At 43.1% G+C, this 16,149-nt stretch overlaps 1 protein-coding gene across 3 annotated transcripts in view; it reads right to left on the bottom strand.

The window, feature by feature from the left end:
- Nucleotides 1–16,149, bottom strand: part of CHCHD6 (coiled-coil-helix-coiled-coil-helix domain containing 6) — a 101,747-nt gene that overhangs the window by 21,509 nt on the left and 64,089 nt on the right. For 2 of the 3 annotated variants that reach the window (XM_090148223.1, XM_031607619.2), the window contains one exon: nt 10,534–10,669. The exons of the other annotated variant lie outside the window; for it this stretch is intronic. In XM_090148223.1, the coding sequence (XP_090004349.1) occupies nt 10,534–10,669 (136 nt within the window). The remainder of the gene's footprint in view (nt 1–10,533; nt 10,670–16,149) is intronic. 3 annotated transcript variants of the gene reach the window in all.

Here is a 16,149-nt window from a genome sequence, read left to right as displayed (position 1 = left end):
CAAATTATTATGTGGATAGAAGTTTGTTTTTCTTTCTGAAGGACAACTCCCAGAAATCAAGGCCATCCCCTCTCCTCACATGCTACAGCTCTACCCTCACTGAGCCCCTCCATCAAAGCTGATCATAGTGGTAAGAACAAGTCAGACCCCAAACATTTAGGCAATCCAGTTCTGAAGCAGAAATAAGCTGCTTCACAAACAGCAGAACTGAGGTCACCAGGGTTCCTCAGATTCTCAAGTCAAAGTCGAGTTCCTCTGGGACTAAATAACAATAAAGGGCGAGTCGATATGATTCCCTCTGCACAAGCACCACCAAGGTCCCTTTCCTCCACCTAATTGCCTGCTTTCACAAAGTATACAGGAACTTATTACTTCAGAGCCACCGTGCCTCCGAGGAATACCACTGCCACCTGCCAGCAGGATCAGAGCAAGCAGAAAGCAGGACAGGAACCACAGTTACGAGCACACGACATGGTTATTTGAGTCCTGTTTCCTTAGTTGGGATAAAAACCCTGACAGGGCTGCAGGGGAACAGCCAACCAGCCATACATCACGGGGAAGTGCTGGCACATTAAACCCAGAACGTTACCTGTGACACTTGAACAGGCTCTGCCCTGCTCTCCGGGGGCTGCTCTGTATACAGCAAAGCTCCTGACCTTCCAACATCTGTTCAGTTTTTATACAAAAGCAAGTCAGGGCCCTGTAATGCAGAACATCTTTGTTGACATTTCAGTCCCTGGGAGAGAAGCTCTCCTTTGACTTTGCATCAGCCACCTTTGGCTATGTCACAAATAGCACATAGCCTGTTCTCTCAAGCAAAGCCGTTTGTCCATGCAAAGGTTCCCCACAAACAGGCAGAAGGTGGCAGCTGGAGAAAGGAGACCTAGGATCACTGCACACAATCTCACCTTTTATTATTTATCCACATTTACTGAACACAGGCTGGATTTAATCCATCAGTGCAAGAAAGCTGCTAACACACCTACATGCCAAGAAAGACTTCCCTGCATTTTATGGGGCTCTATTGCAACAAATGTCAGTGCTCAGCAAAATAAAGCACTAGGAACTGTCTCAGCCCAAGATCCCTCTTGTTCAACTCCCAATCAGCACAAATTTGACACTGCATTGAACAAGGAACACACAATCTCAAGTTCATGCCATAGCTTTGCGTGCACACAATCCTCACAACAGCACAAGCTGGAACAGAATACAAGGTTCTCATTTAACAGCTTCTAAAATGTTTATTCTTCTTGAACCAAACAGTACCCCCAGGTGCAGGAGACTTTTGGTAAAGGCTACAAAGTGGGGAATTTATGGAAACATTACACCTGGTCCGTCCTCAGCAACAGACCTGTTTCTGCTCCAGAGAGGTCAATTTGGAGCCTATCCAAACACGGGGAGCTTGGCTTCGCACAGCACTACGATGGCCACTGGCACAGCACAAGCTCTCCATGAAAGCTCCTCTAGTGCACCCCAGTCCTCTCACAGTGTCTTTATCATAGCAGCTCCTGCTGCACACAGCTGGGAAGAATCCCATCTGAATCACTGCATCCAATGCATTTTTCAGTGGCTGTGCACTTCTAACAAGACTTAAGAATTTTTGAGCCTCAGGATACTCTCAAACGCACTTAGGCTTGGTACTAAGAGACGATGCATGACTGTTATCACAGGAAGTCAAACGGTACTGCCAGAAACCTAGGGCCCAGAAATATTATGGAACTTGTTAAAAGGATGATAATCCTAAATAAGCCACCTCTAGCACTACTTAAGACAAAAGCTTTCATCTGCTTCTGCTAATATGGCCTAGGGGAACATGTCCACTGTGTAACAACCACCAGAATGCTTGGGATCACCCTTGCTGGTAAACTCAAAGAGGAATCCAGAGAACAACTAAAAGAAAATGATTCTCCATTTCTATATGAAACATTTAGAGCGGGTAAAGATTGAAACAGCCTGTAGAGAGAAAGCTGAAATGATCACTGTGCACACTCTAACCTGATCAAGAGTTAAAAAAAATATCATGGTCTTCTTTAAACCAACATCCAATTCATTCTCAGAAGGGAACGAGGTACCTGCAGCACACACAAAGACTGCAGATGGAGTGGATGTTCAGAGCTCCCAGTCCCCCCATAAAGGAACAATGCAATAACGCTTTACTAACAGACTGAACCAAGTAACCCTTATCTTTCTGTTACACTGCTCAGTGAAGTAACCCAACAGATGATCTGCTCAGAAAAATAAGCCCAGTCCTTGTGGGCAGCAAACGTGGACTGATAAACTGAGAGGGAGAGAAAGCAGAGACAGGTGGGTAGAGGTAATCAGAAACGACAGAGAGATAAGCAGGCAGAGGGCAAGCAGAGAGCTTGAAGGACAGAGGGAGAAGAGCTGAGATTTTACAGACCACGGGTATTTGAAAAGTTAAATCAACAGCTTTCCAATCGCATTATTTTAAGAATCATTCCCCCTAATATATGCAGGGAGCCAGCTGCTTGCAAAATGACCTTTAAACCCTCCCCTCCATACCTTATTAGACTAATTCAGAGCTGGAGGTTGGCTGATCCCGAAATCCACTTACACAGGACAAACAGGCATTCAGCAGGGACAAAGAGCCAACACACTGTCAGAATAATTCAGTCTGCATTTCTGGATACATTCAGGCTTACCACAGCAGAGCAGCACACACTTCCAGCTTCAGAAACAACTTCACACAGGATGTTGCAACAACAGACTAACTCAGGACTACACTGTCTCCTTCCCTCATATTACAAAGATAAGTAGTTCTAATTGTAACAGGTGTTGGCTGCCTGGACAGCTTCCGTGAACACTGAGGGTGGGCTGTAAGAGCCTTTCACCAGCTCTTAAAGGCTCCTGCAGAGGCCCCACTACAGAAAATACAAAATACCACCAGATAAGGAGGTCTGCTGGACAGAAAGACAGTGTCATAAAGGGATGAAAGCCACAATACATACAGGCCTGGTTCCAAAAGAACTCTCCCATACACTGTAGATTTTGTAATACGAATGTTCCATAGTTTTGGATTGAGATGGACTGTGGATGGAACATACCAAGCAAGCAGCATCAGGATAACTTCCCTAAGCTGCCTCCTCCAATGTGCCACAGGTCTGATGAAAAACAGATTGGTTTCCTACTAATACAAGGGCTCATATGCCATCCCTCAGCTTCCCAAGCTCTCCATGGCACTGCAAAGAAGGGCAAGGTGGAGCAGTCTTGCCTGCCTTCTACTTGACAAGGGCCAGCACCATAGGAATAAACCCCTACATGCCACCTACAAACAGATTCAGCTGAGTGCTGAAGGCATTAAATCCTCTTAGTCTTCAAGGTATTCAGCCCCAAGACCTGCAATAAAACAGCTGATAGATGGTGTGTGAAAACGACAAAGTGCTTGCAGCAGGAAGCCATCCTGCACAGACCGAGACCAAGACCAAGAATAACAAATCTTCAGTTTCCCCAGTTTGTCATGAAGACTTTGGCATCCCAGATACTATTTCCCAAGTTATAGCCAAGTTGACAGAGAATGGACCTATCATTAGCACTGAAGTTATGGAAGTCAAGGCTATTTTGGAACTTCTTGGGAGTCAGTAGGCATTTGACCACTGACCTTGTGCTTCTAACCAGCAGTTGCTATCGACAGCAATTTCTGTGGATCTGTTTCAATCTAACTTCAGCAGCAAAACACGTAGGTTAAAAATTGGAAATCAACTGCCTTCTGTCCAGGACTGCTTGGTCATCAGTCTCCCAGAATTAATCTGAGTAAGAATTTCCACTTTCAACTTGCCAACACTGTGCTACAAATCTTTTGTGAAAAAGTCTGGCATTAAAGCAGCATGATGTATCACAACACACTCACCCCCAAGCAACTATTTCCCATAGTAGATAAACCTGGCTGCAAGCAAGCTACAGCTCTTGGGAAAACATTGCCTAGCACACCACACAGAGAGCACAGACTTCAGGAGACTCGTTAGATAAAGTATATCCATGTAGATCTCATTATTTAAGCTAATAAAGAAATAATTCAAAAAGCAGAATATCAGAGAAACACATTCCTGTCCTGATAGTGCTTGGCCTGATTTTACTTGAAATTTTGATACCCAACTTCAAACGAACCCATTCAGATCCACCCACTCAAAGACCACATCACAGGGTCAGGTACGACGTCTTGCTCCTGACTGGTTAGCTCCCATAGCACTTTTATTACCTTCTACTTTGCAGGCTGCTTTTAAACAGGTTCAGGCAAACCAAAGTTTTAAATCAAAAGGAGCTGCAGCACAGACCACGTTTTAAAGGTAACAAAACGCCATACAGTCCAACTTCAGAAATGGACTCCTTTCCCTCTTTTAACAACGTCTTCAAAATCATCTGTAAAATGTGCACGTTTAGACTAATTTTACCTTTAAGTATATCTGAGATTAGAGTCATTAAGCGAGAAATTAGACCCAAAGGCAATTCTGCCTCACTGTAACAATGTCAAAAAAATATCCAAGCAAGCAAAAAAATAGAAAGCCAAAAATAAATACACATGGACTGTGAGTTAGGCTCTTAGGCAACAGATTGTTTTGGAGAAGTGAGGGCAGGATGCCTTCCTTCCAGACTAGGCAATGGCCACAAGAACTTCATAGCCTGCATGCTCCTTTGCTCTTGACTAAATCTCCCAAGAAGAGAAGTCTTGAAGCACAGTAAGTTGGGCAAAAAAAAAAAAGTTTTAAGCTTATTTATGCTGTTGTTTCCTTCGAAAATGGCAAATTCCAGAATGTACTATGTTTGGGCTTTATGTAATACATGGACCACAAACAGCAGAGTCAGAAAGGTAGTTGGGTTAATAAGTGTTGACGATTTGCCAGGCTGTGGGGAACATCAGGGCTTTGTGAAGTGCTGAGATACAGAGCAAATAAAGAACGTACGCCTCCAGTTTCATGAATACTGGGTATATGCAGCAGCCATTTCCATTTTAAGTAGGCCAGCATTTTACTCTGGGACATGCCTCATATATTAAGATGGCGCTTTATGTCCTCTCAGGCAGCTCTACATTTTTTGTTTATCCACTGATGAACTCTTGGGAATCAGAAACGTTGTGCAAGGACTAAAGACCCAACGGAACCAAGAACTGCCACCTTAAAAAACCTATCTAAATAATTACTGTTTCCATCCTTTATAAATAGGAGCAAAATATGGATCATTTTCACCTTTGCAAATAACAGGTCAGGAGATGCCTGGGTACAATGAATCCAGTGCTGCTCTTCTCTGCCTTTACGACTAAATAAACAGCAGCTGCCTGCAGCTTGCGGCCTCTCCACTGATTCCCTTGTGGGGGCCATTTATTGAGTCATAAACTCCTCCGATAGTGTTATCACCACAGCATTTGGACAAATAAAGGTTGGAAGAGAGAAAGATTAAAAAAAGAGAATTGACTTTACAGAGAAAGCAAGAAAAACACTTTACAGATACGTTTGCTTTGAACAAGGGCAGAGAGACGAACGGCAGGGCAGGCACATACCTGGCTGAGGGTATGGCTAGGATATCACGCTCCAGATACCAAATACACAGATTTATCTCAAACCACAAAGCTGAATTTCAGAAAGCTCAAACAACCCTAAAGCCTTCCAAGTTAGATATACTGTATTTCAAGTAGCATACCTCGCGATATATCTTCTCTACAAGGCTTCAATTGCTCAGATTTAGATCTGCAGAATGTCAGTGAGGGAAGCAGAACGCTGGCATTTCTCAAGTCACTGTACCTGGTTACAGCTCCTCCAGACAGGGACACTCCCAGCAGCTCTCTACCCCAATTGGTACGTCAACAAATCTATAAAGCATTCTACAGTCCATCAGGATGGAAACAATTCCATAACAAGAAGCTAAAGATGATCCGAGTTACCTGCAATACAGTCCGTGGTACCCTGTGTCTCCTGGAGCTGATTAGCTTTGGCAGACAGATTCAGGTTGGGGAAACAACAGCTCACAGCAGGCCAGGCTCCTGCAGGATCCAAATGCTTGAATGAAGCTATTCCATCAGGAAGGGACACTGCGTGACTATCAGCTGCATCTTCTCAGCAATGGTAATGTAGGTCACCGCTCACAAATCAGAAGTAAACTTCAGGCAGAGCCGCAATGCTCTGCTGTGTGTTGAATGGGAAATGGGCTTCCATAGAGATCAGTCAAAAGTAGGAGCAGTAAATTGACCACACTTTTTTATTAGAGTCAAGGGTAAAGGAGAATGTAGTAGACTCAAGGTTATGTTAGACATCTACATCTGCTGGAATCTAGTCTGTCTTTTGCCAGGGCTTGTTTGCATAGCAGAGTGACTCACAGTAAATGAGGGTGAATTTTCCCTTTGCTTCCATTACAAACTGAGTACATTCACATACGGAGAAGTTGCTATACAATAAACTCACTCACCAGTTTATTGCATTGTAATTTCCTTATGCAGACAAGCCCTAAAGCCTTGATAGAAATAGGTTTACCTTTGTCTGTTATGAATAGCAGACTCGTGAGAAGCTGGATGTAGAACAGAGAGAAGAGGCGCAGAATTATGAATGGCTCCTAGCTCAGTGTATGCACTTCCTACTGACAAGGGAATACACGTGTCTAAGTATGCAGCTCTTCATAACTTGGTTTGGCCAGCAGCTAGAGCACAGAAATGTCACCTTGGTCCCTCTGTGAAAGAGGAGCTTAGAGACATTAAGAGAATGCTCGGAAGAACAGGGATGCAGCAGGCATTTGTTTGCACACAACTGTAAGCAGCAGCACTGGTCACAATCTTGAATCATGTCAATATGTGGTCACCAAAGGCCACATTTTTCAGGTGGCAGCTGGTCAGAGACTCCCTCACATAACACCAGTTATATAACAGATTAACCATCCAAAACTCTATGGAAACTCCGATTCACCCACTGGTGTGAACAGGACGTAGAGGAAGCAAAGGAGGTCACAAAGATCCTAACAAAACCTGCACGAGTGCACATCTGCAGGGCAGGAAAGCAATTCAGCAGCAGGACTTACATTCTAAAAAATGTTTTTTCTTTTCTATTGGGGTCCAAAAAAAGAAATTGCACAGATTTCCACTACCCACTCTCCTTTTCCTTCCACACCCTCCTCTCATTGGCACGAGATAAAACCTCAGGGAAACAGCAGCAGCAATTTTCAATTCTCATTATCTAACGGCAGCAGTAGCTCTCGGTGAAACTTGTGGTCAATAAACTACAGGCAATTTTAAAGACACAATGGGAACTGCCCCTCCCACAGCTGTCCCATTATCCCAGCTTTTATTAGATTTAAAACCAGCAATTCTTATGCTTGCCGAAGTTCTGCAGAGCCACAAAAACAGACCACCAGAAAAGATAAAGCACTCCTAAATTAAACAGGAGGCATTACAGCAACATGCTCTGATGTCAGAGGGCTTAGACATAAGCAAAGCTCAGGTTGCAGGGAGCAAGCCAGAGCGCATGAGAACACAAACAAAACTTAACATTCAGAACAAATAAACAGCAAAGCTAGTAAGTATGTTAGATAGGGGATGCTGAGAGCAGACTAGCAACTAGAAGAGGATCACTGCAATAACATCCAACTATAGGCACTAAAAGTTTGGAGTTGATGGCTTTGGTGTGCCTAAGCAGTAGAATAGTCACTCAGATGGCAATTCCACTGACCTCCTCTAAAGGAGGACTGTTCTAGGACGTGATGCACCATGCCCTCGTAGTGCCTATTTCTGTCCTCTGCCGAGCAGAAAACATACAAAAGAGGTAACAGCAACTACACCTCTATCATGCACTACAGCAACCTGCTCTAGCAAAAGGGCCTATACAGGAAAGGAGGGCAGAAAATAAGTTTCCAAATTTCAGAAATTATTACCTGATATATTTCTGTGGGGCAGAGGTAATTGAGATTGCATCTCACCTCCTGGATGAGAAATGCACACAGCAACAGGCAAAGGGAAATGGGTGCCCAAAGGAATGGTCTCAAAGCAACACAGTAAGGGGGAAGATGCAAGGAATTACAGTCATCCACTATAAGTTGTAATTTTCAGCCTAGAAATCCAGAGCTTGCTTTCTCTGAGCCTGATGTATCCATGCCTTGGAGACATTTTACCAGCCATCAAAAAGAACTTGTAGAGAACCAGATGCTTCATTAAAGAATATTCACCAAGCCTTATAAAATCTTTAGTAAAAAGCAGAAGAACAAATCACCAGCGTGCCAGCGAGCTGAAGTCCCACATCCAGCTTTGATTATAACATCTTTCTATAATAGCAAACAAATTCTGTTTAAAAGAAAAAAAATAACCAAGAAATCAAGAGATTGTGACCCCTCTTTCCCACATTCCTCCAACCCAAATGAGGAATGCGTGAGACGAAAAGCCATTTGGTAGAAGATGCTGCTAATTTAAACTTAAAGAAAAATAACAGCTTAAATAGGAAAGGGAGGAGGGAGTTTTACAGTCCAGGAAAAAGCACAACAGCTTGTGATCGCTACATATATATCTCAGGAGCCAGAGGAAGCAGTAAGAGCATCAAGGCAATTTGTCAGGGCTTGAGATGTCCTGGAATAAAAGAAAATACAGGATGTTCTGCCTTGCAAACACCTTATTTGGGTTTGCACTTGCAGAACCCTCTCATGCCTGTATCCAGCTGCAAGGTTCAGCTACCTGTGCCTCAATGTCTCTTCCTCCTTCTGAAAGCATAGCAAGGAGATTCACTGTCATACTGCCATCACCCACAGCAAGTTCATGTCCTATGCACTGCTTCTTCTGGGAACTTACCAAAAGAATGGGGAAAAAAATTCTCTGAACACTCTGGCAACTAAGACCACCTCTCCAAGTTCTTTGGTTTATAAAGAAAACATACCAAGAAAAAAAAAAAACCCAAACTATACAATCTAAGCAAGTTCCAACTTAATAGGATCTTTCACTGCCCTCTGCTGTTACCAGTCATTTAGCTTCCAATTTACTCTTTAATAATGCTGGGCTGGGGCTCAGGGCTGGCAGCATCCCAGCCCCTTTCTCAGGCGGCTTGGAGCCGCAGCTTGCAAATATGCTGAAGTTTAATGCAATCTGTCTTCTTTGGTAATCACATTCCGCCCGCACTGCATGCAATAAAGATGTATTGGTAAACGCATTTGCTAAAGATATACTCCACCAAAAAGGCTACGAGCCTGATTTACAGGAGGTAAGGAGGAAGCATCAGGTAGCAGAGGCTGGCAGCGGATGCACCAGCACTCTGCACACAGCAACAGAGGGCACGGATTGTGCAGCAGCAAAGGCACTGCTTTACTTTAGAGCTAAGGAAGAAAAAGAAACCACATGTTTTGGGAGCTGGGGACTTTAAAGATATCAGAGAAAAGCCCTTTTCCTGGCAGCTTTAACCTTGCTGATTTGCAGACATACAAAGACCTTCTTTGTAAACAGGAAGGAAAAAAATTCCACCAGGACTAGCAACAACATTTGGTCTAATATATCCTGACAATTTTCCCATCTCCTTCTGTCGGGCTTCTTCTGGGAGCCGGCTGGCAGCTTGTTTCATGTTATACTTAAATCAGGCATACAGCTTCCCCTCACAATGCTAATGCGACAGAGAAAGACTGCTTCTATGAATTCTCCACCTTCCCCCACCCTTCGCCTTCACATTAATAATCCCAAGAGAGGAGTCTCAGTTTTCTGTTCCCAGAAGGCTCCATCCCTTCCCCAAACCCACCCTGCTATAGTCTCAAGACCCATTAGAGATTTTATTTTATTACCAAAAAAGAAGTCTGCCCTCGAGGGACATTTGACCCACTGAATTCTTACATGGGTAACAAAATCCTTTACACTCCAGACATCACTATGTCTTATCACACACATTTCCCAAGACCATATCCTAGTTGTAACATCCAAATGCTTCCTTTTTCCTTTCTCCTTCACCTGCTTTCAAAGTCACAGATTCTTCCAAGGTGCTCAGCACTCACTGTCCTAAGGAATCAACAGAAGCTAGGAGTGCTCTGCATCTCTGAAGGCAGAGCCATAACAGCTTGTTGAACCTCTGCACAACACAAACAGCTTTTAGAAGCATGCAGGTTCCTTAAGAGTCAGCAGCTTTGCGACTTAACAAGTGCAACCATGAAAAGAAGCAAGACTGATAATTGTGAGGTCCCATAATGGAAGCAGGAATGTTTAGAGCCTGCCCAAAACATCGCTAATATTGGCAAATAGATGCAACTACCATTTGCAGAACGCAGCATCCAAGAAGGTGAAAAGTGGGAAAAGCATTATGACTGACTTTGAAGCCAAGGAGTATCCATATTACTGCTTTGGTGGCAGCTGAACACCATAGGGGCACTGGTGGGAAAGAAGCTGGACATACCAAGTGAGACTGGGCAGCACTGGATCAATGTGAATAGGCAAAAAATGCATCCCGACAAAAACTTGTCTCCTATAAACACCCCATCTTGACTGAAAGATACCACACATCCCAGAGACATTTCCCAGAAGAAATCACTATGCAGAACAGTCAGCAAAGCCAGCAAGTATAACAGGGAAGCTTTTATTACCTTCTGAGCCGCACTAACACAGCGCTGATACTCCTTAGCCAGCTCCGAGCATTTGAGCACTTCACGTTGGTTTTCTTGATAGCACTTCAGAATTTCAGACTGCAGACTTGCACAGACAGGATCAGTGTTCCTCCTCCTGTGGGCAAAACGGAACAGAAAGATGTGCAAAGGGGAGTTTTCAGCCACTGACTACCACTTGACTAGTGGCACACACTAATCTTGTGTTGTAGTCACTTAGCCCGAAAAAATACAGAAACCAGTAGGAGCAGCAATCACCAAAGTGGGTTAAATGACCAACGATGTCTTCCAGCTGAAAAATCCAGAGTACTAAGCAGAAAGATGGAATGTATTCTTACTAGGTCAGTGAGGGAGGCTGTTTCACCCATAGATAAAATACCGTGTCTCCTCCACAGTTAAGAAAAATCAATTCCAAGAGGTTCAATGATTTCCCCAAGTCACACTGGAAATCTTTGACAGAAGTCAGGAATTCTGTCTGGGCCTGCACCAGATCTATAACAGGCTAACAAGGAACTGAATGGACTCATTGAATGAGCTACCTCTACCTACTGAATTCTCATCTATTTAAACATTTAAAAAAAAAATCCAGCATGGTGGTGAGTACTGTAATTCTACTAGTAACTAAACAAAAAAGGGAATAATAGCAAGACCAGGTATCTGCTTCTTTGTATTTCTGAAGCAATTAGTACTCACGTCCCATAAGCAGCATTGACAGCTACTCAAGAACAATTACAGATGATGTTTTTAGACTATCATATGCATGGGTACATATGGCACATCTTCAGCAACAGTACCAATAAGAGGAAAGTCATTGTAAAATAATCCGAGCCACAATGGCACAAGCACAGTAACAGCAGTGTCATCAGCTGCACAGACAGGCAGACACAAATTGCAGGAATTTGCAGCACAATTGCCACAGTACATTTCAGCAGAGAACATGTGCTGAGTAGCAGCACTAAGACACTGCCTTCTAAATCATAAATCCACTTAATTCCTTGCATTCTCTGCCTCAGCGTGCTTAAAGAGATCTGTGCTAGAAGATCAAATGCACCTCTTCTTTCCAAAGCACCTGATGTTACAGGGAGACACAAATACTATGCTGTGCTACATTCATTTCCACAGTAACAACAGGCACTCATTCAAACAATAGGGTTTCCCAACCAGGTACAAAGAAAATACGACCTATTCCTGGACATCTTTCATTCTCTCTCAGGTGAAAGATTTCTAAGAAACATGACATCTTGAAGCCAGACCATCCAAATGTGTTTTGGAGACCACAGATAGGAATTTCCAAATCACACTCATTTTGGTAAGGTACTCAGCAAGGCAGGTGGAAAGGACAAAAGAAGAAAATCAGCAACATCACTGCTTCCTCAAAATAGTTGGGTTGAGACATACTCCAAACAATACTTCAGTCCTCTGTCATACTCTGCAACGTATGTGAGCAGGCACTGGAACAGGCTGCCCAGTGATGTGGCTGATATCCCATTCCCGGAGGTTTTCAAGGCAAGGCTGGATCAGGCCCTGGGCAACCTGATCTAGCTGTGCGTGTCCCTGTTCATTGCAGGGGATTTGGACTAGATGGCCTTTAAAGGTCTCTTCTTCTAAGGACCCTATGATTCTAACTAAGAATTTATCAGCAACAATGTGAACAGCCACGCTCAGAAACACTTGGATCAGAAAGCCACCAAAATACAACACAGACTTCTTTTCCCCCTCTTCTCTAACCATACAGCTTTTAGAAGAAACTTGTTTTGTATGCAGTCCCCAGAGGTGAGCGTGCATTAGTAATTTCTATGTTCCATAGCAAATCACCTTTAAAGCCTCTGAAAAATCCATATTCCAAAAAAATCTTCAAATTTTGGAATAGAAAAGAAACCAGAGAGAGCATCAAAAACTCATAATATCGGCATTTTGCTTTGTCACTAACTTTAATATCACTCTAATCAAATCAGTGAGACTGTAGAAACGATACCAAACAATACCAGGTCAGGAAATACCATCAAATCCCTCAATTCATTGAAGAAGTTAAGACTTTTAAAATTAGGTTTTTCCAACTCAGCCATGTTAAACTGAAGGGCATTTTGTAATTTTCAGGCAGAGGGCTGGGGGAGGGAAGAGGCAGAGCATGTCACAGAGAGGTCTGAATTCACTGGAACCAAACTACACGACACAAGTATAATGGAGAAACTCCAGCTATGCATCAGTTGTACCACCTTCTCAAAAGAGATTTAGAGAATCTAATCAACATAGCACAAAATCAGCTGACGTAATTATCAACACAAATCCCACAAATCCATTTATGAGCGCATCCACAAATGAACTGGAAATTCAACAAAACCAACTAAATCCTACAGAGAATGACATCTCACTTTGGAGCAGGAAGGCAGTGCTGCTCAGAGGACTGTCCCTCTGTGTCCCTGTGTCCCACCACGTGGTGTGACCTATGAAATGCAGGGGCAGGAAACGTGAGCCCAGCACAAGGAAGCACATCCTGCACACTCCAGGAACGTGCCAGTCACCCAAGTCCAATGGAGCACATCTTGGCTGAGGGCAGTGGCACACTGAATTCCAAAGGAGGGAGAGCTTTGTCAGCTACATCCCTTCAACCTCAGCCCAGCACAGGGCTATAGGCAGTACATAACATCTTCAGGAAAACATCGTCTTCTGGACACTGCTCTTGGTAAATGCTTTGCTGCTGGAGGGTTTTACACAATGAAGGGGAAAGAACGTGGTGGAGAAGGAATGAGGTGCGGATACAGAAAGAGCAGAAGAACAGTAAGCTTTGACTTTTCTTCTAAAATGGGTCACAGTTTTAAGTGTAATATGCCACCCCCAAGAAAGGTAGGCAATTAGCCTCTGTCTAAAATAAATGCATTGCAATTGCTACTGCTATTATGAAAACAGATGCAGGAGGCTCATTTACAGCAGCTAAAAAAAAGGGGGGGATAAAGAAAAAGGTCTGAGCAGAAGGGCTAGGAAAATACCCACAAACAAGGAGCCACAGGAGTTGAGCTCTGACAATACCCCAGATATAAATGCAGGGCATACAAAATATGAAAGATTAAAACAATAATACACAACCAAGGAAGAGGAAAGGAGAAGAGATTACAGGTGGGGGAAAAAAGGATTAATCTAGAAATAAAACTCATTAGCAGCACCTCCCCAGTCACAGTGGAGAAAATCCTCAGCTTCTGTGCTGTGCAATGGGACAGAAGGCTACGTACACACAAAAGCCATGATTTCAGATCTCCCTCTCCCTCTCCCACTGAGGGATCTAAAATCAGGTCTTTGGCTGGAAAAGAAGGGATAGGTTTTCTTTAAATGAAACAAAGGGCATCCTTCTCCCTGCCATCCCTTGAGGTAAGATGGAACGAATGTGATCTTGCTGCATTTTGACACACCGAGAGTTACCAAATCCTCTCTATCACTGCGTATTCCCTTTACTTTATTTAACAAATGAAATCTCATCAACTTATCCTTCTTCTATTATCACTGCTGACATCAATCTGATAATATTGGCTTGGTGTGGAATCGTGCTATTATATGTCCTCTTGATATTTAATTTAAGAGAAACGTCTGCAGTGGGGTGAATATGTGAAGCAAGCTTTTTATTACTGGCAGCAGTAAGGACGCTAGGAGTGAATTAGACATTCATCTTAGTCAGGGCCAATCTAGTGGTTCAGAAGAGGTTTTCTTCTTAACCCTCTCCTAACTGTTCAACAGCAGCAGGTAACGGCTGTTCCAGTCAATAACTGCATTCATTTGTCTTGGCAAATTTACTTCTATGTGGATATAAACCCCATGAAGAAGTGCTGAGCATCTGGGAGGTTAAAGCAAGGTTCTTCCAGAATTTCCATCATAAGTGCTGCAGCAGTGAGTAGAGTGCTGGTCTAAATGTCCATCAATTAATCAAGGAGCCACACGGCTCTCAAAGACAAACACACAAACTTATTTCAAGAACCGATTTAAGGCAGTATCATCAGTACACAGATCCCACAGGCAGGCTTCAAACATAGCACAATGGCTACCAGCTCGTTGCTGCTGACAGCTTCCCCTTTTGGAAGGAGAATTATGGGCTTGGTATTGCAAAGCGAGGGAAAGCTGGAAGATGTGTATGCATTTGCTACTATTTCCACCCTGATGAAAAAAATCAGACTAGCCAAGAAGAGAGAGAACTTGAAAGCTTTAGGACTTGACAGCTCCTTAAACTAGTCCAAAATCCACAGTGATTACCACGCTGTCACTTGGCTTTACTGGGTAGAACAGCAATCCCAGATGGAATTAGAGGCAAGATTCTCTTTTTACCTTTTACTCTGGGAAACCATTCAAGCTGAGAAAAAACACTTAGGACAGAGACTGAAGGTATCTAAACCTAGACATTTAGATACTTCTACTCAAAGCGAAAAATCAAAGACACCCAAGATTTCTTGTACAAGCCAACTTCAGAATAGCTTGCACCAGTACAGAAGCCACCTAAATGGTGCAAACTCAAATTTCCTGTAGGCTGCAGAACCCAATAACCAGATTAGCTACTTTCTGCTGCACTATTCAACTACAACCAGTGTCAGAGCTAACTTGAGCAAACCACATTAATCACCACCATAACTACAGCACAGACAGCCTCAGAGGTCAGCAATGAGGTGCATGGGCTGCACTGATAGCAAAACCCAGGGCATACAGCAGCAGTTTGTGTCGGAAAGGAATTAGAGATGTGTCAAATAGTTGGTTAGCATGGTTGTATATCCAGGGCACACCAGATGTATTTCAGACTAAGCTCAGCAATGTTTGGTCACATGAAAGTGGTGTGCTGCACTGTACATATACAAAACTGCTAAGTGGTTAACTGACCTGTAAAACTGCATGCTCCCTTGGGTAGCAGTCAGCTCTGATGGTTCCTCTTTAACGTGTCAGGAAAAAAACTCCAGACAGATGCAACACACAACGTACAGAAAGGTTCCATCCTCTCTCATTACTGCATCCTTGACATTTACAGCAGAAAATTAAACACAATTGAAGCATTTCATTCACATATAACAAACTCATCAGCACAGAACAAACAGCCAAGAAAGCCAACTTCCATCACAGGATGCTGTGCTATCACAGAGCAAAAGCTACAGCCTATGGGATTCTCTGACCCTGCATGTCAGCTTGATATGGCTTGAATGAAATGGAAGAATCATTTCTCTCACCAAACAGCTGCAAAATAAGAGATGGAAGATTCCTAATAAATTATCCAAATATCCACTAAAAAAATATCAGTACGATTTAAGCTACATAACTGAGCATAGTGTAAACAAGCTACACGCCTCACAAGAATAAACTAACATTATCAGGAAGGAAATATCTCTGATCAGTTTCATGTATTCAAAACACTGCTCAACAGCTTTGCCGCTGATCTGCATGGAATATTTTGTTTGTAGGAATAACATACTGCATAAAGGACATGGATTAAAAGGAAAGGTGAAACCTCATGACAATTTTCTTAAGAATAGGGGCACTACCTCCACATTTTAATTGTGGTAGTTGCATTCCTAAATCCTCCCCACATGTCTTTTCATACAGTCTGCACCACACGACTGCACAGTGCAGCATTTC

This window comes from Phasianus colchicus, chromosome 11 (assembly GCF_987193195.1).
Source record: "Phasianus colchicus chromosome 11, bPhaCol1.hap1.1, whole genome shotgun sequence".
In the NCBI taxonomy this organism is placed as follows: Eukaryota; Metazoa; Chordata; class Aves; order Galliformes; family Phasianidae; genus Phasianus; species Phasianus colchicus.
The sequence above is the reverse complement of the archived record's forward strand: the minus strand, read 5'-3'. Positions and strand labels throughout refer to the sequence as shown.